Source organism: Phocoena sinus, chromosome 3 (assembly GCF_008692025.1).
Source record: "Phocoena sinus isolate mPhoSin1 chromosome 3, mPhoSin1.pri, whole genome shotgun sequence".
Taxonomy (NCBI): domain Eukaryota; kingdom Metazoa; phylum Chordata; class Mammalia; order Artiodactyla; family Phocoenidae; genus Phocoena; species Phocoena sinus.
In genome coordinates this window covers 4,407,513-4,430,684 of record NC_045765.1, presented here as the reverse complement: position 1 = coordinate 4,430,684, position 23,172 = coordinate 4,407,513, and the positions used below count along the sequence as shown (strand labels likewise).

The 23,172-nt window shown below is 44.8% G+C and overlaps 1 protein-coding gene across 3 annotated transcripts in view; it reads left to right on the top strand.

The window, feature by feature from the left end:
• The window catches only part of SAFB2 (scaffold attachment factor B2), a 33,448-nt gene that overhangs the window by 1,271 nt on the left and 9,005 nt on the right, over positions 1–23,172 (top strand). Inside the window, exons 2-13 of one of the 3 annotated variants that reach the window (XM_032625165.1) lie at positions 199–286; positions 4,490–4,554; positions 4,640–4,843; positions 6,811–6,873; positions 7,721–7,748; positions 8,657–9,167; positions 9,590–9,639; positions 10,169–10,269; positions 15,026–15,175; positions 15,264–15,376; positions 19,421–19,551; positions 20,817–20,908. In XM_032625165.1, the coding sequence (XP_032481056.1) occupies positions 199–286; positions 4,490–4,554; positions 4,640–4,843; positions 6,811–6,873; positions 7,721–7,748; positions 8,657–9,167; positions 9,590–9,639; positions 10,169–10,269; positions 15,026–15,175; positions 15,264–15,376; positions 19,421–19,551; positions 20,817–20,908 (1,596 nt within the window). Of the gene's footprint in view, positions 1–198; positions 287–4,489; positions 4,555–4,639; positions 4,848–6,810; positions 6,874–7,720; positions 7,749–8,656; positions 9,168–9,589; positions 9,640–10,168; positions 10,270–15,025; positions 15,176–15,263; positions 15,377–19,420; positions 19,552–20,816; positions 20,909–23,172 lie in introns of all 3 variants that reach the window. The other 2 variants (XM_032625166.1, XM_032625167.1) reach the window with 2 other exon arrangements.

Below are 23,172 nucleotides of genomic sequence, written 5' to 3'. Positions count from 1 at the left end.
GGGGGGCCTCTGCGGAGAGAACCGAGTGATGCTGGGTTCTTCCTGTGGCTTTGGGGCTGGCAGCCCAGATAACCAAAATCAGAGTTGCTCTTTGCACGAAAAGGTTTGCGCTTGTTCGCCGGGAAGTTGTTACCTAGGAAGAACAGTGTCTGTCCTGCAGCTCTTAGCCACGTTGTAAAATTTGTCTCTTCCCAATAGGCGGTTAAGGAGGAAGGTCAAGATCCTGATGAAATTGGCGTCGCGTTGGAAGCCACAAGCAAGAGGACGACAAAGAAATGCGTTAAAGGTATCCGCTTGAACTTGTTGCTGCTTGAGGCCTCTGCCTTGAGAGGACTTCTGTAGAGGATTGGTGGTTTAGCATTCTTCCTGCCCTCCAGGTCGGGAGAGCGGCCCTTATTGTTCTCCGTCTAACAGTTAGGCTTGCTTTTCCACCACCTAACGTGTAAGGATGTCAGGGTGCTGGGCAGGAGTAAAGAGATTTGTAAGTGCCAGGTAAAATTGAAATACGTACTGAAAACCTCACGGTTCTTGTCGTTGGGATTAAAAAAGAACTAGAGTAAGGCACTCTCTGGAAGCTGCCCCAACTGGTCTGAGCAACCAAATGCACCTGCTTGGCTTCCTTCCTAGTTCAAAAAACTACGCCTTAAACCAAGGAAAATGACACCAACCAGAGATGCAACAGAACCCAACTTCTCTGGGGTCCAGAATAGATTGTTGGAGTATTTGCACCCAGCCCATTTTAACACTGATTATTTTTTTTAATCAAGATATAATTCACATACTGTAAAATTCTCATATTATTTAAAGTGTATAATGCTGTGCTTTTCAGTATATTTACAAGGCTATGCAACCATCACCACTCTCTAATTCTAGAATATTTTCATCACCCCAAGAGAAATCCCCCATGCCCATTAGCAGTCAGTTCCCATATCCGCCGCCCCCCCCCCGCCCGCTTCCCCCTGGCAATATCTAATTGAGGTTTTTTCCTCTAAGGATTTGCCTATTCTGGACATTTCATATAAATAGAATCATATAACATGTGGCTTCTTGTGTCTGGTATCTTTCACTGAGCATAATGTTTTTAAGGTTTATCCATGGTGTAACATACATCAGTGCTCCATTATTTATGGCTGATAGCACTTATTTTGGGGAGGTTTACTTCCATAAAACTTCGGAACCTCATTAGCTGTCGCTCTCATTATCAGATTTTATTGTGGTAAGGACAGTGTAATTTGAAACTCCCATATTACAGGCTTATTTTCTTGAAGGTTGCTGCACAAAAATTCTCACAGCTGTATGTGTCCCATTCATCTAAAGAAGTGCTCAATTCAGGCAATGGGAGACAGCTGCTTAGAAAGTAAAACGAAATGACCTTGTAGCATTTTCAACCACTTCAGTTTATGTTTTAACAGCTGTTTTAGCAGAACAACTTTTCCAGAACTCATCTAACTTTAAATCTTGTGCACGTGTTTTGAAAGGTTAAATTTTTGAGTTAGGTTACATAAGGAATTGAAGTCTAAAACATTGGTGTGTGTTTACTGCTTGTGAAACTGTCCGTATTTCAGCTATAAACACTGACCGTCCAAACAAATACAGATTGTGAGGGATGGGTCTGTAGCAGGAAACATACAAATACCTTTTGTACTTTGCCATCAAGTTACCAGTGATCTGAAAGTTTGGTTTTGAATAGTTGACACAACTTGATAATCGTTTAGAACTTTTTTTGTGTAGATGCTCATTTAAAACCGTGAGGTTCAAGCCCTACTAATCAAAACGTTCTTGCCTTCTGTGGGGATCTTTGAATCATTAGAAAAACTAAACCTGAGCTGAGTGCTTCAAATAGACGTCTGAATGTCTGGGTTAAAGCATAAGTCAAATCAGAGCTACTTGGAGTTAGCATTTTGTCAGAAAAGCCTCGATAATAGTTACTTCCATTGGTGTAAAGAGAGTGTTTGTACCAGTACAGGTAGCTGTTGCTGGGATTTCAGATTTAAAAGGCACTGGTCCCTTCCCCTTCAAGGAAGAAACAGGTGGGTGAGGTCCTGGGGCAGAGGATAGCTCCTGCAAATTGTAGAGTTGGTGTGTCCTTTGGAGGCGTGTGGGCACATGGTTAATTATATGAAGTGCTAGGTCCTCATGGTGGCCTGGTTGAAATTAGGTCCTTGAGATTAATAGAAATCAACCAGTTGGTTTCCAGAGTCTGCCACAAAGTTGGACTAAATCTGGGAATTCATGAGTAACCACTGCCTTTCAAAAGTGAAAAGTAGCTGAACTTTTTAAGTTTCATTGTAAGTAGGAACAAGGGTCCTTTACCCAGCTCATCTAAATGCGCAAAATTGCTGAAAACTGTGGGTGCGTTTTGAAAGATTAAAATTTTGAATTAGGTTACGTTTGGGGTTAAAATTTGATTTTCTGGTGTCTGTGCCTGTCTGCTGTCCCGTTCCCCTCCACCCTTCAGCTTTTAGTCAGCCAAGAGCAGGCCCTTGGGATTTGGGTGTAGCCTGTCTGCCCAGCATTTGTCTCATTGTCACTCCCACTTAGGGTGCTTTTTGGTGAGGCTTTTTGGGCTGCCTCTCTTCTATTTACATTCTTTGTGGGTACTCCAGGCTACTATTTGAGGCCTAGAAATTGGGTGCAATTATCAAACATTTTTAAACAGCGTATTTTAAAAGGATATTCAGGGTTTAGATATAATGGGAGGTGGTACAGCTGAGTTTTTGAGTCGCAGCTTTGGAGCAGAGCGAAATTCTTGCATCAAATGCAGATAATAAACCTGCTAGCATTGTGGGGAGTATTAAATAATGCGAAGAGCACGGTGCCCAATGTGTAATAAAACTATATTTTTTGAGTAATCACTGATAATAATGGCAAACGAGAGATAACTTAAGTGTAGACATTGCAGTTGGCATCTTTAATCAAAGTTTGAGGTTTCTTCAGACTCACAGAGAGAACAGTCTTGTGGTTGGGGGGGCGGGGGAGGTTACGGGAGGGATGGAATGGGAGTTTGGGGTTAACAGATGCAGTGTATTATATACAGGATGGATGAACAACAAACAGGTCCTACCGTATAGCCCAGGGAGCTGTATGCAATGTCCTGTGATAAACTATAATGGAAAAGAATATGAAAAAGAAGGTATATGTATAACTGAATCACTTTGCTGTTACAGCAAAATCAATAAATCAACTAAACTTCAATAAAGTGAAGATTGAGGTTTCTTGCATTTAATTTTCTCTTTTTAAAAAATTACAGAAGTGAAAATGAAAGTAGCTCTTATTGCTCAGTGTTTTAAGCACGGTTGATGGATTGCCTTAGCCATATCCATTTGTATGTTCTACCGCTGCATCTTCACACTTGCGTGTATAAAGTATCCACGTGCATTTTAATGAGTAGATCTATGTGGTAACTTTGTGGACATTTTTCCATATCATTAAATAGTCTTTAAAGGCATAATTTTTTCTTTTTCAAGTTGCAAAGCGTGTGGTATGCCACAGGGTTTTGCAGACTCGGCACTGTTGGCAATTTGAATTGAGTGCTTTGTGGTAGGGTGCTGTCCTGTGTGTTACCGTGTGCTGCACAGCATCCCTGGCCACTGTCCACTACATGCTAGTAGCACTGCCAGTCATAACACCAAAATGTCTTCAAACATTGCCGCATCACAGCCCATGCCCGCCCTGACTCCCCATACTGGCATCCCACATTTGAGCATAACATGCCATAATTTGCTTCCCTTTGGGATATTTAGTCTGTATGCACTCCATAGGATAAGTAACCTTTGTTTTGAGTTCCTTGTCAGACATTTTAGTGCACATCCTAAGGGGAATTCCAGGATAAAGGTATGTATATTTTTAAGGCTGTTGTTACATAGGGAGCCCAAAGATTTTACTTCCTTTCTGAGTCTAGAAGTTTCCACTCTCCTTCCCTTCCAGCCCCATTAAGAATACCTAACATAACTCTCAATAGTCCCTCTGCGTTCACAGAACTCAGGGTGAAAATTGACTTTATGGTAGCCTTTGCCTTTTTGCCTTGAGCAAAAAAAAGTTCCTGGGCTGAAGAATGACGGAAGGCAGGGGGCCTGCTTACAGTGGGTGGAGTGAAGGGGAACCAACAGGTCCGTCGTTGGGCTCGCTCTCTTAGGTTGCAGTTCTTTGGGTGCTATATGGACATTACATTTTTTAATTTACTCATTGGGAAATGCCTATGTTTATCCTTTGCTCATTTTTCTTTAGGGATGTTAGTCTTAGTTTGGAGTGGTTTTGATATCTTTTGAAGCTTTTGGATATTTTGTGCAAAGTCAAAATACTTTGATAGTGTTACAGAAATCCTAGATTTTTATGTTCCAGTTGAGACAAAACTACATGATAGAAGAACAGGCACATTTAGCTTCCCTGTAACATGTTCTCACCAAGATTGAGCTGTGTCATCCTGCATAAACTAATTATGAGGCCAGAACCTGAATGTTATCTGATTAAAAAATTATTCTGTAACTAGGACAAAAGACGGAGGAGGAAGGCACAGAAGACAATGGCCTGGAAGAAGATTCCAGAGACGGGCAGGTATGTGGCATCACAGCCGAGATGGCGGCAGGAGCTCCGCATTCTGGTCCACCTGGTCGCTGACACCTTTCGTTCCTCATTACAGGAGGACATGGAAGCAAGTTTGGAGAGTTTGCAGAATATTGACATGATGGACGTTAGCGTGTTAGAAGAAACCGAAGTCGAGAATAGCGGTGCTCCAGACTTCGGGGAGGATGGCGCTGACAGCATTCTCGAGTCCCTATGCGAGAGCAAAGACTACGTGGCTGTGCAGCTGAGGGAGCTCCCAGCTCAGTTCACAGGACACTCTGTAGGTAACGCAGATGCAGTACAGCGCACTGCAGCCCTGGGGCTCCTCGCTGCTTATGTGCTCTTTGTCAGAGCCAGAGTACGCAGCTGAATCACCAGTCACCATAAACAAACACTTAATTCGGTGTCTAAACCTTGAGGTAAATTATATCCATTTAAACTCCACATAGGTCAGATGTTAATTAACAAATAACTTTTCTGTATTGTTGGAGGATATTTTTATAATTGGGTAGGAGACGCTTTTCTTAGCATAAGTTACAGAATGAAAGGTTGACACTGTTGATAAAAAGTATTTTCCTTAAAAAGAAAAAAGGTTTAAAAAAAACTATAGAAAGGTAAGAAAAAAACAGTTCATAATCTCGCCATCCAGATAATCCTGTTGATATTTTAAAGATGTATTCCATGTATAAATTTAGACAGTTATATTAAAAGATGTGAAATACACATCTTCACTGTATGTGAAATACAGTGAAGAAAAGTATTTGTCCCCCCAGAAGAACCCCTCCAATTAAAGGAATCCACTATTAACTTCTTGTGTATAAGGGAGGGCTTTAATTCTGTTGCCGGTGTCGCTTTCCCAGCTTCTCACTTGTCATCTGTTGCCATAGAGCTCTCTCGTAGCCTTCCTAGAACTTATTGCCAGTTTAATCTCACCACCTTGGCGTGCCCAGCCATCTTAGTTTGGTTTTATTTAAGGCATTCTAGCTTTAAACTGGAAGAAAAAGTGCCCTTGTAGGACTGAACTTTAAACCTTAAAGGTCAAAAGTCACAAATTTCACGTTATCACCACAGCTCAGCCTAGGCTAGGCAGTGAGCTTTGATTTGTCCTCTCAGTGAGATTCTGTTGTGTGTGAATTATTTCCACAGAATGGACTTGGCTTCTAACTTCTTGGTTAATGGAAACGTCCAAACCTAGAAAAAGAAAAAAGTACGTGGGGAGGAGTATTTTTATATTTCACTTAAAAAGTTAAAAGGTTTTCTAACTTAATAACCTTTAGGATACCAGATTTTTTTGTATAGTAGATAATAAAAAGAGAAAACAGTCAAGTTAAATGTTTGTTTTATACAAAGTACTCTAGAAGAAAGTGCCCAGTTATTGTTACTTTATCTTTTTTTTTTTTTTGGCCAAGCTGCGTGGTTTGCGGGATCTTAGTTCCCTGACCAGGGATCAAACCCATGCCCTTGGCACTGAAAGTGTGGAGTCCTAACCACTGGACTGCCAGGGAATTCCCTATTGTTATTTGAAAAGCATTGCTACCAAGTGAAATCGGAGGAGTGCAAAAGTTCATTTTCCTTTTGAGTTCAGCTTTGGAAATTCTGTGGCTGGGTGGTGTATGCTGACCACCAGTGTGTGGAAACTGCCTGGGAAATGAATTTGCTCGTTCATTCATTTGGCCAGTGTGGACAGAGCGCCAGCCCTCTGTGAGCCTCTGTCAGAGTTGCTGGTGCCACCTAGTCCTGGAGTGGGCCTGAGGGCCGGGAGGCAGGTGATAAACTGAATACTGTAGCCCCGCCGCCCCCCCCCCCCCTTACCCATGGATTTGCTTTCTGAGGTTTCAGTTACCCACAGTCAACCAGGTCTAAAAACATTAAATGAAATAAACAATTCCTAAGTTTTTAATCGCATACCGTTCTGAGTAGCATGTGAAACCTTGCGCCATCCTGCCGGGACGGGAATTATCCCTTTGTCCGGTTATCCACGCTATATACGTTACCTGCCTGCCAGTGTAGGAAAAAACACAGTGTATGTGGGGTCTGGTGCTGGCTGAAGTTTTAGACATCCATTGGGGCTTTGGGAGCATATCCCTTGTGGGTAAGGGGGGCTGCTGTGATTCAGCAGTGGGCTTGCAGATGGCGGTAGGCATTGTGCAGGAAATAGATGTGTAGGTGGCCTGGAAACTGGTGAGGTGTAGGCCTTGGCATTCATAATTCTGTCTCCACAAAGTAGTCTTGCATTTTGTCTTTCAGGTAGATGGGGAGGGCTTCGAGAACACTTTGGATGCTTCATCATTGGACTTCAAAGTGCCTCCGGTAGGTTACTACCCGGTTCTGTGGCTGGAAAGCTGACATGAGTGGTTAATTTTCCATAGTGGAAAAGAGTGTGGGTGTGGGTGTGTGAACAATTCATTGAGCATCGGTCCTGAGCTGGGTGCTGGGGATAAGAGGTTGAGCCAAATTGTCAGTGTCAGGGTTTGCAGCCTAGTGGGCGTGGTGTTTATGACCAGTGAGTGTAACTAGAAAGTAGAAGTTTGGGTGATTGAGTTACAAAACCATGAGAGGGCTTCCCAGAGGAAGTCCTTTGTGTTCAAATTGAGGTCTGACAGGCCAGTCGAGGTAGCCAGGTGAAGGGGAAGAAGACTCTGGGGCAGGAGGGGCTGGTGCGATGTAGGGATGGAGAACGCAGGGCGGGGGTGGGGCTGCAGAGACAGGTGGGTCTGACTGCCAGAGTCCAGGAGCCTTTGTCTTCCGTCCAGGGGGAGTTAGGGAGAGGTGTTCAGCAGGGTGGAGAAAGTCTTTTGTTGACACAGTTCTGCGTTGGGAGAAATACATTTTTTTCAAATCCGGTGTGATGTGTAAAGCAGCAGCCATGTGTGTGACCTCTGCCTGGACCGTGGGAGTCGTTGCCAGCTGCAGAGCCCAACTCCAAGGGGGGAATAGGACGGGCTAATATTATTGCTACTGTCTGCTTTTGCTGGGGAGAAACCAACACAGTGAACTTGTCATTGAATTATTGTAGAATGGAATACTTTGTTTTGAGTGGAGAAACTTGTTTGGAACAAGCATTTATTCATACTTGATTGAAAGTTGTATCTGCTAGGGGAATCTGTCCGATTTTTAAAGTGCTTTGTGGATTTTCTTTGTCTTTCCTTTTCAATAGGATATTGAAGAACCTCTATTGGAGCCAGGTACTGATAAGAGAGACACAACAGTTATGGTTTGAAAGTTTTCCCACTGTATTTTTTAAGCTATCTATATATTTTAAGTTGTTTATGGTGTCGTAAATTATTTTAATGGTGGACAATCCAGATCGTACAAGGATCAGAGATTGGAAACCCATTCATATCACCAGATCTGTGGAAGTACCGTTCTGGTTTCTGGAGGTCAAATACATTTGGTGAGATGTAGTGATTACTTTCATCTCTCTAACCACGTACAGTGGCATTTAAGTAATTCCCCCCAACCCCATGATTCTTCCATGTGTTTCTACACATGAAACAGATCTTGTGATATTTGCTGCAGTCATTTTGATTAATGCAGTTAAGGCAGGATAAAGCGGTGGTCAGGGCACTTATAGCCTGAGAAGTGACTGGATTCCAGAAGAGGAAACAATTTTCTTCATGAAAATTTCCAACGTGTTGTTCCCCTTCTGGACTGCGTTTATCTCCTGCCGGCGGAAGTTTCTGGTTTTCCTGTTGGACTGTTCCGTTCAAAGAATTTCAAAGAAATTTGGAAATTGAGCTGTCCTTGAATGGTGATTGCGTTCGATTGAACACCTTGGACATTGGAAAAATAAGTCGAAGACCCAGACTTGAACAGAAGCATGAAGACTGTCGAGAAGCAGCCACACGGTTGTAGGTGTTTAAACCTGTGGGGCCTTTTCTCTTCCATGTAGCATAGAGGCTTGCTCTCGCAGGCGGTTGGAGCGCAGGTAGTGTAACCAGTGTAACTTTGTGTACCCGCGGGTTTTCCAATCTCTGTGTAGCTAGCAGTTCTCTTCGTGTTAGTGTGGCAGCCGTGCCAGTTCCACATTTGTGATTGCTTTATTTCCCTGGTAATTAAACCTTGTGCCATTCTATTCCTGTTAAATCCGTAGAAAATGAGAAAATACTCGACATTTTGGGGGAAACTTGTAAATCTGAGCCAGTAAAAGAAGAAGGTTCCGAGCTGGAGCAGCCATTTGCACAGGAAACAAGTAGCGTGGGGCCAGACAGAAAGCTTGCGGAGGAAGAGGACCTTTTTGACAGCGCCCATCCGGAGGAGGGTGATTTAGATTTGGCCAGCGAGTCAACAGCACAAGCTCAGTCGAGCAAGGCAGACACCCTGTTAGCGGTAGTGAAAAGGGAGCCCGTGGAGCAGACAGGCGATGGCGAGAGGACGGACTGTGAGCCTGTAGGGCTAGAGAAGCCAGTTGAGCAGAGTAGTAAAGCCTCAGAGCACACGGAAGCCTGTAGCGAGGAGGCCTCGGAAGCGCCCCCGGAAGCCTCAAGCCCAGACCCCAGGGATAGCAAAGAAGACGTGAAGAAGTTTGCTTTTGAAGCTTGTAATGAAGTCCCTCCGGCTCCTAAAGAGTCCTCAGCCAGTGAGGGCGCTGATCAGAAAATGAGGTTTGTTTTTTCTCAGTTTTAGACCAGACGCTATCCCCTTTTCATTGGTCGTTTAATGACACACATAAGCTGTTGTTTCTGCAATTGGCCAGCCAGACTGATGCAATTGTAGTTTACTTCTAAAGTTTTATTTCTCTTTGTGTATTTTTAATGGGTGATTTCAATTCCTTTTGTTTTTCTCAACCTACTCTGGTTGTGCTCTTAAATTGTTAAGTGTTATCTTCAGCTAAATCGAATTGACTTTTAAGAATCTGCCATTGTATTTGGGGGGTCAGATTTCCAATATAAGCTTGTAAAGGTGCTGTTAAAATTTTATTTCAGACTAATTTTCTGGTAGGTATTCAGTTTTAGCACATATCATACTTTGATTTAGTTGTCTTTCATTTTATTCCTGTACGAGTAACATTAACTTTTGTCTCTAGCTCTTTTAAGGAAGAAAAAGATATAAAGCCAATCATTAAAGATGAAAAAGGTATGATTTAATTTACATGGCAGGGAGCCATCTACGGATCCCTTATTTTGGGAGGGAGGGGCCTGCAAGTATCCACAATTTGGATACAGTAGTTGGTTTTATTATGGATTACTGGAATTAATAATCTAATGGTATCTTGAGAGACTAGTTTTAAATGTTGATGAGCTTCTGTATTTTATGCCTTTGTTGTGATTATTGCTAATGGAATAGTGAAAGTCCTATTACAGGACAGGTCCACCTATGGAATAATAGAATTTTAGAAAATGCTGTCTTGGTTGAGAGCTGATCATTGAAGCCATTTCAGTTTGTAACTGACAAGACGTGATGATTCCTCGAGTAAGAAAACTCAGTTTCTGTGATCCAGATTTTTCGTCTTCTGTCCAGTTTGTTGGCGGTAATTAAATTCTTGACTCAGAGGAGTCGAGACTGGATTTAATCAGGGTTTAAGAGAGGGCTACATCTTAGGAGGAGTGGTCGAGCTTACTGTTATGCCTTGAGGTAAAGCATAATCATCTCCCTCCTGCTTCAGGTCGAATCAGCAGTAGTTCTGGAAGGAATCTGTGGGTCAGTGGACTGTCTTCCACAACTCGAGCGACAGATCTGAAGAACCTTTTCAGCAAATATGGAAAGGTACACTCCCTTTGACCTTCTGTCATTGTGCCTTGATTTGGCATTAAAATATAATAAATTTAAGAGTTTAGAAACTTCATACTCGCTGTTAATTGTATTGGTTCTTGTTTCTGGTTGGGGGAAAACAAATAAGAACCAAAACTCCAAGGTGGGGGACCCAGCCAGTGGTGGGTAGTAAGCCTTGTTTCCTGGTTGAGAGTGGATGGCAGGCAGAGTAGACAGCTTGTAGAACGCTGCTCAGAGAAGGTATGTAAAAGCTACAGTCTGCATGTCCCTGCTGTGCTTCCAACTTCTCTTGAACAAACTATCTTTTAGCCAATACAAAACTTGAAGCTGGCATGATGAGGTTTATTCCCTTAACAGTAAGTGAAGAGTTGGTCTCCGTGTATCGTCTACCATCTAAAGTATATAGTTTGAGAATTGGAACAGGACAGTGGCTTAAAAATGAATCAACTGGGGACTTCCATGGCGGTCCAGTGGTTAGGACTCCATCGCTTTCACTGCCGTGGGCGTGGGTTTGATCCCTGGCTGGGGAACTAAGATCCCACAAGCCACGTGACCAAAAATTAAAAAAAAATAAAGTTAATTAAAAAAAATTTTTTTAAATATATCAACTGATATATTGGTCACAGGAGCAGGAGGAAAGTAATACAGTTCAGAAGCCTTCTGAGGAACATTTAAGAATGATCCTGTTGTCTTGGAACTAGGTAGTGAAATAGTCTTATCAGAAGCCGTAACGACTGCCCTGGTCTGCTGGGGGCCTGTGGGGAGTGACCCTCGGGAGAGAAGTAGGCGAGGTACCGCTCAGCAGCAGCAAGTTGCAGGGATTCCAGGCAGAGGTTTGGCATCTGTGTCATCCTGGCTGCCCAGGTCATTCCTTGGCTCAGGTCCTTGTTCCCCAATTAAGTGTTAGTGAAGGGGTTAGGGAATGAGCAGACAGGACCCAGAAGAAGCATTCCAAAGGGTGTAGAACACTATTAAGCCCTAACCTATTCACTCACTTATTTAGAATCAGGCACTGATTGTAAAGCCAAAGCAAACAGATACAAGGGCATTGACATCATAGATCTTACATTGGTGGAAGATCGCGTAAGAAATAAATACATAACAACGTGTTATGATAAGTATATTGAAGATTACGGTGTGCCATCAGTGTGTGGTAGGAAGGCCTAATTTAGATTTGGGAAGTAGGTTCGGCAGTCATCACTGAGGAAGTGACATTTAGGCCAAGGGCTGCGTGATTAGTTTGCCTGGCCCTCGGAGCTCAGCTCTGGACCAGAGCAACAGGACCTAGGAAGGCCCCGCAGCGGGACAAGGCTCTGGAAGTGGATGAGCAGACAAAGGCTTCCGTGAGGAGCTTGATAGCAGGGGACGGGAAGCAGGGAAAGGGCACAGACAGGAACATGGGAGCTTTTTGTGGTATCTGCTCTCACTTAGGTTTATTTGTCATCGGAAGTGATGCCCTTGTAAGGATAATGTTTGATGGAAAGGTCAAATGACCCCTTGATTAGCTCAGCCCTCTCATTGAGGAGAGGGAAGTAGGCAAAGCTTCGTCTCTGATATGGGAACTGACATCTGTATCCATCTCAGCAGAGGCTCTGGCCCTGTATGGGGTGCTTTGGACAGATCGGGGCTTTCTTCAAGCAGAAGTGCAAATGTCAAGGTCTGCAGGGATCCTAGGGAGCATGTATCCCTCTCACCATCTCACAGTCGGGTACACTGAGGTCCAGAGAGAGGAGAGCACTTGTTCACGTTGACCCACTGAGTTCAGAGGAGGTCACAGCCAGAAGCCATGGCTCCTGTGTCTCAGGCTTTTTGTATATCCCAACTCTCACGTCTTTGAATGTCCTCTGGGAACGTTTACACTTAACGGAAGCACTGGTATGGTAGGGTTTAAATCTGTGCTCTTGCTCTGTGTTTTGTATATGTCCTGTTTCTTCTTGGATTCCTTGTACCTGATTGCTTTTTTCTTTTTGATATGCACCATTTTTAAAGTCTTCACTGAATTTGTTACTGTATTGTTTCTGTTTTATGTTTTGGTTTTTTGGCTGCGAGGCATGTGGGATTTTAGCTCCCTGACCAGGGATCGAACCCACACCCTCGAATTGGAAGGTGAAGTCTTTTTTTTAAAACATTTAAAATTTTTTAAATGTTTTTAAATTTATTTTTGGCTGTGTTGGGTCTTCGTTGCTGCGCGTGGGCTTTTCTCTAGTTGTGGCAAGTGGGGGCTACTCTTCATTGTGGTGTGTGGGCTTATTGTGGTGACTTCTCTTGTTGCAGAGCACAGGCTCTAGGTGCGCAGGCTTCAGTAGTTGCGGCACGCAGGCTTAGTTGCTCCGCGGCTTGTGGGATCTTCTCAGACCAGCAATCAAATCTGTGTCCCCGGCGTTGGCAGGTGGATTCTTAACCACAGAGCCAGCAGGGGAGTCCCTGGAAGGCGAAGTCTTAACCACTGGACTGCCAGGGAAGTCCCTGTTTATCTGCTTGATTTTGCATTGCATAGTTTTTTTTATGATTTGTGCCTTACTAGCTATATCTGGTCTATGTAACTAGTTTCTGTTTTAGCTCCTTGAGGTGTAAACTTGGGTTGTTTATTGGAGATTTTTCTTGTTTCTTGATGTAGGCATTTATTTCTGTGAACTTTCCCCTTAGATTGCTTTTGCTGCATCTCATAAATTTTGGTTATGTTGTATTTCCAGGTTCATTTGTCTCGAGGTGTTGTTTGATTTATCACAGTCTATCTCCCAGTGACTTTATACCAGTTCCCAAGTAGTATGAGAGCCTTACAGCAGTGTGCTGCCATTTTCCCCTCCAGCCTTTGTGACGTTATCTTACGTTTTACTTCTATTTAACAAAGCACACAGTGCATTATTGGCTTTTTTTTGGTGAGTTGTTTTGTTTTTAAAGAAAAGTGGGTTTTTAGTTACTCGTGTGTATTTACCATTTTGGGGTGCTCTTTTCTTCCTTTTTGTCCACGTTCCCCCTGGATAGTGTTTTCCTTCCTCCTTAAACATGTCTTCTAGTGTAGCATTGTGGACGGTGAATTCTCATGGCATATGCATGCCTGAGAAAGCTGTTGCTTTGCCTTTGTCTTGCTGGGTATAGAATTCAAGGTTGGCTGCTCTCCTCCAGGTGGCACAGCCACTCTGCTCCTTCTCGCTTGCGTCCTCTCCAGCCAGCCGGCTGTCATTCTCACCTTTGCTCCTTAGTGTCCGTGCGTCTTGTCTTCCTCTGGCTGCCTTCACGATTTCTCTTTACCACCGGTTAAGTTTGCTGCTGCTGCGCTTCGGTTTCATTGGGGAAGCTTTTTTCCTGTGCTCCGTGCCCATGAGGACATGCTGCTGTTGCTCTGGTTCATTTTGTTTTTTCTATCTTTTTTCTCAGTTTCATTTCAAATGGTTTTTCTTACTACCTCTTCAAGTTCCCTCATTTTTTCTTTTGTCATGTCTGTCCTCAGGCCCATCTGGTGTAGTCTTTTTCAGAAATTCGGTTTGGGTATTTTTTAAACATCTTCCATGTGCTTACCTGACATGTTCAGTTGTTGCTCTGCCTTCTGGAACGTACAGGATACGGCCCTCCTTGTTCACTAGTTCTGTCATTGTGACATTTCTGTTGACTTTGTCCTTTTCTGTGCTAGAGCCCTGTTTTCCTGCTCCTTGGCTAGCTAGCCTCGTCTTTGATGCCACGTGATAACTTTCACCTTGTTGGGTGCTGGTCCTTCCTGTGTCCCCATAAATGTCTTTGCGTGTTTGCTGGGTCACAGTTCAGTCACTTGCTCCTTCTGAGGCTTGTTGTTAGGCTTCACCAGTCAGGCTAGGGCAGCCTTTAACTCTGGCCAGCTTTGTCCACTCCTGAGGCTGGACCCTTCTGAGTACTCAGTCTCATGTCCCCGGGAATTACAGGCTCTTCCACTCTGGCTGGTGGAGTCTCTCCAGTAACAGTGAACCGTTTATGGTCCTGAGTGAGCCCAGGGGATTGTTCCCTCTGCCCGTTACTGGTGGGTGTCTGTCTAGCCTGGGTGGTCACCTCATACAAGTGCACGGTTGTGGGCAGCCCTCTCCTCTGTGGTATTCTGATTGCTTGCTGCCTTCATCTCCTCTGACTCTGAGCTCTGTCTGTTCAGGGATGCTGCCCCTCACTCCCTCCTCCCTGTTGCTGGCTGGAACTTCTAGGTGGTGTGCCAGGGCAGTCATAGGAGACACCCCTCGGGCGTTACCCCCTCGCAGGGGTCGCCATCCTATGCGGCCTGCTGTCCAGTGTCTGAAAACCCTTGTTGCCCACATTTCCTCCGGGTTTTTAGTTTCAGGTGGCAGGAGGGTAACTGCTTGGTACTCTGTCCTGGCTGGAAGCGGAAGCCCTCTCTGCATCACGTCAGAGCTGTTCTCAGCCCGGACCTGCACGAATTGGGGTGCATTTCTGAGTCAGCATCCCCGTAGCTTTCCATGGGAACAGTCGAATTGGAGAAAAAGGTCTGAGTGGGAAGGACTTTTGATTAATTAACAGGTCGTGGTTAATGAAGTCTAACTGTCTTTAGCTTTTCTTGTTTGTATTTTGTCACTGTGAGGGCTAATCTTAGAAGCAGTTGTATTTTGATAGGTCAGGATTTATTAGAGGCACTTTAATAAAGAAGAACAACAATTTCCAGAGCAGTAAAAACAAGTGGAAATGATTCTGATGATCAGTTAACTGCTAGCAGTTCTTGATACGTAGTGTGGTTATTTGCATGAGAAAATAAGAGTACCCTTTTCTTACAAAGGTTGTTGGAGCCAAAGTGGTGACCAATGCCCGCAGTCCCGGGGCCCGGTGCTACGGGTTTGTCACCATGTCAACGTCCGATGAGGCCACAAAGTGTATCAGCCATCTCCACAGAACTGAGCTTCATGGAAGAATGATCTCTGTTGAGAAGGTGAGGCTGTTCTTGCTGCTGTAACTCACAGAGCTCGCAGGCCAGAAGACCTGGTCCCTAACCTGTTTCTGTCTGTGTTGTATTTTAGGCCAAAAACGAACCTGCTGGGAAAAAGCTGTCTGACAGAAAAGAATGTGAAGTGAAGAAGGAAAAATTGTCTAATGTTGACAGACATCATTCTGTGGAGATCAAAGTTGAAAAGTAAAGTGCTTTTTTAAAACCTTTCTCTTCAGAGGAGGGCAGGTGGCAGCCACAGGGTCACCAGCTCCTTATTTACATCTTGGGTGGTTTTTGGCATCTTGCTGCCGCTTAGTATTTATGTCCAAGCAAGTTAGTAATCTGTTGAAAAAATAACACAGACTGAAAGATGTTTGAACAACACGGGTTTGAACTGCTCAGGTCCGCTCACACGGGCAGTTTTTTTCAGGAGTAAATACTACAGTACTACAGGGGCAGAGTTGGTTGAACCTGCAGGTGTGGAACCGCGGATAGGGAGAGCCGATTATGAAGTTACGTGTGGATTTTCGACTGTGGAGGGTCGGCACCCCAATCCCCATGCTTTTCAAGGGTCAGCTGTATTTTTACTTCATTCTTGACATTCTGAGCTCTTGCATGGCCTCTCAAACCTTGGAATCATTTCCTGGTCCACATTGATCCTTGTGCATCTTGTATTTTATCACAGCAACTGCAGAAGCCCAGGTTTGCAAAGACAGTTTGATCCAAAGGAATGTAGCCTGATCTAATATCGAAACGAGTGACCACAAGCTAGTAGTTCACGTGTTATCTGGCAGATAGTATTTCTTTGTTTTCCCTCAGAAATTTAAAATATCCCAGGGCAGTTGTGAGTTCACCCGTCCTGGTGTACCTTGGCACCATAGTTTGGGAACCACAGGTCTGAGAGACTACCTTTATAAAGGAGGTGATTTGCATCTTTAATCAAGATGAAAACAGGGACAGATCATTCAAAAGCAAGCATTCCCTATTGATACTTTTATCAAAATTGTCAGTTTATCTTTTTTGAGAAGGTAGACTTTGTTGATGGGCTTGACAGGGTGCTATTCTCAGAATGCACAGTTTATGTTGAGTTTATATTGTCAGCACAGGTTATTTTCATTTCTAGGTCCACTCACACCCTAAAAATTGAATCTTGCTGAGAATGTCAGTCTCACTGTAATTCAGTTTTTCTGTTTTTTTTTTTAATGTAAGAAAATTTATAGTTAAATAAACATGACTATGGGCATTACATTCATAAGTTAAACTTGGCTTTTGTTTTTGTTTTTGTTTTCTGCGGTATGTGGGCCTTTCACTGTTGTGGCCTCTCCCATTGCGGAGCACAGGCTCCGGACGCGCAGGCTAAGCGGCCATGGCTCACGGGCCCAGCCGCTCCGCGGCATGTGGGATCGTCCTGGACCGGGGCACGAATCCGTGTCCCCTGCATCGGCAGGCGGACTCTCAACCACTGCGCCATCAGGGAAGCCCTAAACTTGGTTTTTAAAGATGTACTTATCCATCTTCGTTGTAGCCAAATTGGAATTTGTAAACCTAGGAGAAATGCATGTCAGATTAGCTTTTTCGTATTTAGGGGTGAGATCGTAATTTTATTGGCAACTTCTCCAAAGAGACACATCCTGTGGTAGTGCTAAAAACCTGTACTGGGGGAACATGGGGAGCTCTTGGGAGTTCTTGGTATTCTTAGCACCTCGAGATGCATTTCATATGTTGATTTTCTGATCACAAAAGTGAGATATGTTTATGGGGAAAGGAAGGGGGTGTAATCACTAGTTAGCGTGTGTGGTTTCCACAGCCCCTGGAACGATGCTGTGAGGTCTGTGCTCTGTGTGGAAGGAGAGACAGCTCAGAAAGGAGCAGCGCCGGGCCTGAGGCGAGCAGGGGTGACTACCCCCAGCGCAGGGCTGCTTAACTGGGTGATGAGCTTAAAATGAAACCAAACTGCTTTCAAGTGGTTTGTGTAGGAGGCTGAGCATTTTAAAGTTCGTTTTTAATCTTATTCTCTTCTTCATTGAACACCCTCATTTGACCTTTTGTGGGTTTTTTTTTTTTTTGGCTGCATTGGGTCTTCGTTGCTGCGTGGGCTTTCTCCAGTTGCGGAGAGTGGGGGCTACCCTTTGTTGTGGTGTGTGGGTTTCTCATTGCGGTGGCTTCTCTTACTGCGGAGCACAGGCTCTAGGCGCACGGGCTTCAGTAGTTGTGGCACGTGGGCTCAGTAGTTATGGCTCACAGGCTCTAGAGCTCAAGGCTCAGTACTTGTGGCGCACGGGCTTACTTGCTCCGCAGCATGTGGGATCTTCTTGGACCAGGGCTCGAACCTGTGTCCCCTGCATTGGCAGGGGGATTCTTAACCACTGCGCCACTGGGGATGTCCCTGACCTTTCGTTTTTAAGAATTTCTAGGTTTGGTAGTCAGCTTAAGTGACATAGAGAAGCTTTTCCTAAAGAGGTTGCTTGTCTTGGATGAGTTTTTATGTAATCGCCATTTGGAAAACACACACAGATGTCAAGCATAATCCCACTACCCAGGGCTGACACTTTTGGTATCTATTCCTCTGGTCTTTTTTTCCCTATGTATATATTTTCTAGAAATTGCTTTTTAGGGAATTCCCTGGCAGTCTAGTGGTTAGGACTCTGTGCTTTCACTGCCGAGGGCCCAGGTTCAAACGCTGGTTGGGGAATTAAGATCCTATAAGCTGCATGGCGCAGCAAAAAAAAAAAAAAGAAAGAAATTGGTTTTTAACTTAATTAGTGTTATCAAGAAGTCCATTTGTGTCTAGGAGGTGCCGTGTGAGTCCAGAACAAGTAGGAAGGGTCTCCTTTCAAGACATTTTGTAAGGCTACTGGGAGGGAGAGGGTGCTGCCCCGGAACAGTGGAAAAGGCACATCAGAGATGGTTCCTGGGGTTTATTTGCAGTCAGATAGTGACCGGAAGCAGTCTCTAATCTGTCAGAAGAGAACTGGGTAAATAACAGTGGGCTGTGGTGCAGCAGTCGAAAGGACCCAGATCTGTGCATGTGTCCACACAGCCCAACCAGCAGGGCATGCGGTGAAAGGCATTGTAGAGCAGCACACGAGGACCATCTCACCGTGTCAGTCTTAAGAAACCTAGAGCATCACTGTAGGGCATCATGGTTACAGGAATATGCGAGTGAAGCCAGGAGAGGTGGAGCCACACAATTGACAGTAAAGGCACTGGTGGTGGCTGTCACAGGGATGGAGACTGTCACAGGGGTGGCTGTGTCCAGAGTGTTTTGTGTTGTAAAGGGAAAGCAGTATGTTACAAACATTTACAGTTTTCAGTTCTGATAGACACCATCAGTTATTATTTTGTTTCATTTTGAAATTGAATATTTCTCAAAATAGATACAGTTTTAAAGCTTCATGCTGTGGAAGTTTAGGAGGGAGGAAGTGTGAGCTGAGGGGCATCTGGGAGAGGTTTCCTCGGCCATCCCAAGCTCTGCCTGGGTGGTGGGAAGAGAGGGCAGGTGGTGCTTGTTAGCGGACCCCATAGGGCCTGGATTTCCCATCCTGGACCCTGGCACGCAATGGGCATTTTGCAAGTGTGGAGTTTAACTCCGGGGACAAGCAGCCGTAGGGAATGTGGGAGACACATTTGAATGGCAGCGACGATTTGTTTGACTGCTTAGCGTGAAACTGCCTTCAGTTGAAATGGCACCAGCAGTTTCCATATTTGCTGGCACCTCACGTGCCATTTTGCCTCCCCCAAAGCGTGCAGAAATTGCCAGGTGCGGTGAGGGGATGGTCTGGGTGGGGGGCCCAGGGCTTCCTGCAGCAGGCACCGCCCCTCCTTGTACTGTACCTCCATTCTGTTTTATACTCTGCTTTTTGGAAAAAGTGTTTTTGCCTATAAAACTTAAAAGTAATATTCTACACATACAAGATGAAACATTTGAAGTTAGTTTTTAATAAGCTTTCCTGTATAATTGGAGTGTTTCTCATGTCTCCTTTGGGCCTGCTTACACACTGGTACATCTGGCATTTTGGAGAGACACCCCATGAGCCTGTAGTTTCATCCGGCATGTTTTTAGATGTGGCAGGTAACTTAAGTGGGAAGGGGCTGTATCTAAAGAGGGTATTATCATTACCACAGTTTTCAAATAATTTTTTCCCTCCAACTGGCAGCGGGCGGGTTTGCTTTGTGTGGAAGTCTGAGTGTGAGCTACTCCTGTGAGAATCTCAGGACCTCAAGTGTGATCACCATGTTTCTAAACAGAACTGTAATTAAGAAGGAAGAGAAGATGGAGAAGAAGGAGGAAAGAAAGCCTGAAAACATTAAAAAGGAAGAAAAAGATGAAGATGAGCTGAAACCAGGAGCAGCCAATCGGTCCCGAGTCACCAGATCAGGTGATGAGAGTCTGTGGAGTGTTCACGAGAAGGGAAGAAGCGGCGAGGGCGGCAGGCGGGTTGCATGGAGTGAGGGCCCAGCAGGCTTGGTGCCTTTTGCTGAGCTGTTCTGTGTGCAGGAAGCTCTTAGAGGACAGCCTCCGGTGATGAAATGGCCAAAAGGGGTTTCTCCACATCAGAAATCTGTAGTTTTTCTGGTCGGGATCTGTGTTTATTGGTGGCTCAGTGACCTGGGTGTTGGCTTTTCCTGAGTCTCCAGTAGAATAGAATGTGGGATTTGCAAGAGCGAGGTGTCCTGGTTCCTGTGACTAATTCCATGCAGTTCTGCACATATGTCATCGAGATTTTCCTGCATTTGTGTTAAAACCAGATATAGTAAAAAAAAAAAAAAGAAAAGAAAAAAATGTAGAGAAAACTAAAGCCTCAGAGCATCTATACCCATTATAAAAGTTTATTGTACAATGCACCTTCAGGTTTGCATGAGACTCCACAGAAAGTTTTGTGGGGAAAAGTGAAGCCACTGCACTCCCCCCCGACACACGCATGCCCTCCACCCCCTTTAAAACAGAAACAACCCAACCATCTGGGACCTTGGAATTTGGTACGGCACATTACAAGTTACATCTCAAGTGTTCGGAGTAATTTACCAGCAGTCTCGAGCACCGTGTTTTTGAAATGTTCCTTCAGTATTGTAAATCTCCGTAAATCAGTAATTGTTCCGGTGGTTAGAGCCTGCTTACTGTTTCATTGAGGGGAAAATCAGTTTGGAAGCCTTTATTGCAGTAGATGAATGAGGAGAGCCCACCTGTCTCGCAGGGCCCTCCAGGCTGGCAGGCCGTGTCTGACTCAGCACAGGGGCCTGGGTTCTGCAGAGCTCTCCAGAACCTGTGGGAGGAATGCACGTCGAAGTGCATGATCCCTGGAGCCACTGGGGGTGAAGGAGGCCCGAGTGTGGGACGTGTTTGTGCCCACATTGCAGAATGCAGTTTAATTCCCGTTTACGCTGTAAGGTGTGAACAGATCACTTCATTCCAGATGAGCAAAGGCCTGTTGGGGTGCCCCGTCCACCTCAGACCTGCTGTTGCCATGTGGGCGTCACTGACCTCACGTCACAGAGGGGAGAGAGATGGGGCGCCGAGGCTCCAGAGCTTATCAGCAGTCATTGGAGGGCGTGTCCAGAGCCCCCGGTTGGTGGGGCTGCTGCCTGTGGTCAGGAGCTGGGGGGGTCAGCATGATTTTGTAAGTGGCTGTGTTTTCTCCTGAAGGAAGCAGAGGCATGGAACGAACAGTTGTGATGGATAAGTCGAAAGGGGAGCCTGTCATTAGTGTGAAAACCACAAGCAGGTCAAAGGAGAGAGTAAGTATCGCTTCTGCCCTCTCAAGTCCAGCTGGTTCTGATGGTGGTTTAACAACCACTCTGATTTGCAGTATAAGAACAACGTTGTTTCACCTTTGAAGTGTTAAGAAAAAGAACTCAAAAGGCGTATTAACTACTTAGAGTATATGTACAGGCACGAACTAGGTTCTGAAACTTACTTCAAAACAATACTTAACTGTGTTTGCTCCCCATAAATGTGTTGACCCTTTGCCGGTCCTGTTAGGTTATAGGTTATACTGTTTTCTAGAAGGAGAATTGATTCACAAGTTGGATGGAATGGGCAAGACCCAGGGTTTGTCAAGTTGGAAGGCAGGTTCTACTCTTTGGTTAATCTAATAGTACTTTATTTTCTTTAGTTTTTCTAGTCTCAAATTAACCAAAAAGAAAAGTAGAGTCCACCCTAAAACTGTCTTCCATGTTATGGAAGCTCCATCGCTTCTGTGGGCCATGCTGCTGGACAAGCTAGTTGCTTGTCCATTTTGCTTCTACTCTGGAAAACAAAACCCTCTGCATCCAGCTGAAGGTTCTAACTAAAAGGTTAATGAGGAGAGTAATGCTGTGTTAGTGAGTGCAGAGCTAACAGTATTCATCCAAGAACACTTTGTGGTCTTGAGACTTAATTTTGAAATGAACATTTGGGTTCTATAAAGCAGCAGTTCCTAATGCTGTTTTTCCTCTGGGCTATAGGAAAATCATAAAATACAGAGAAATCTAGAGAAGAAAACCCAAAAAGGCCTATAATTTTACCACCCAAATAACTCTGATGTTAAAAAAGTAACTAATAACGGCAGGCCTGATTAGAACATACACGTAGTATAGAAAGATACAAGGTAAGCGAAGCAGAAGCCTGTGCTCTGCATGGGCTCCCCTCAAAGGGCATTACACATGCAGCACATGTGTCTACACTCTGAAACACCATGGGGAAAGGGTCTTCCCAGAACTTGGCTGCTGTACACCTCTTTGTATGTGATGTCTTGGAGAACTTTATGTATTGAGACATACAGTTCTGCTTTTTCTACTTTTAAAAAAATATTTTTAAAATTTGAAATAATTACAGATTCACAGGAAATTGAGGCCCAGGAACCCGTCACCTGGTTTCATCCAGTGGTTCCATCTCGTGTAACTGTGTAGCACAGTCACAGAGCCAGGAGGGTGGCATAGGGGGTGTGAACAGTGCTAGGACATTTTGTCACCCGTGTAGATTTGTGTCCCATCACCAGAGTCCAGATGCAGAACTAGTCCATCAGCACAAAGATCTCCTCCTTGGTATCCCTTTATTGTCACACCCACCCCACCAGCCCATCCCCAGCGCCGGGAAACCTCTAACCTGTCTTACATCACCAGCATGTTGTCGTTGTGAGGAAGTGTATAAATGGAATCATGCAACCGTGACCTTGAGATTGGCCTTTTCTCTCAGCGTGATGTCCCTGAAATCCATCCAGGTGGTGGTGTGTGTCCTTTTCCTTGTAAAGCTCGTATCATTTCAGCTTACGGATGCACCTTGATCATTTTTAACCAGTCCCCTGGTGACGGACATTTGGTTGTTTCCACATCCCCTATTGAAAATGGCTGTAGTGCAACATTTGCGTGCACACCTCTTGGCGTTGTTGGTCCAAAGCCGCCAGGATGTTGTTCATTGTGATAGATTCTATCAGAGTGCCCTTCAGAAAGGTTATGGAGGATACTTAGGTTCACTGAGTGTGTAGCGTGTGCTGGGCTGCTAGGAAGTGGCCGAGGCCAGGCTTGAACTTGGAGTCGGATTCGGCACGTCCACTGCCATGCTGGCCTCCCCAGAAGATCACATCCGTACCTTGGAACATAGGGCATTTGCCCTTCCTCACTCCAGCCTGCAGTGTGTTTGATCAGACTCTCAACTCTGCCCATCTTGAGGGTAATGGCGATGTTTTGGGTTGCAGATCTGTCCCTGTAATGAGGGTGTCCTCTGTGTCCCCCTCCTTTGTCTTTAATTGATTTTTTTGCCCCTTAGCGAGCGAATTAAAATAAGCTGAGGAGCTTTTGAATAGTGTCTCCCAGGCCCCCCTTCCCTGGAGATTCTGAGGTGGCGGGTCTGCAGGAGGCCCTGGGTTCTGAGCTACATAAAAACTTCCTGAGAGAGTCTGCTTGTGGCCAGTTTGGGAGTCCCAGCCTTTGAGAGCCTCAGAAATGGGTATTGGCTGTCATTGTTTCCTGCCTTCTCCCAGAAATGTAAGAGCATAGAAGTTGCCCATTGGTACTTTCTGCCT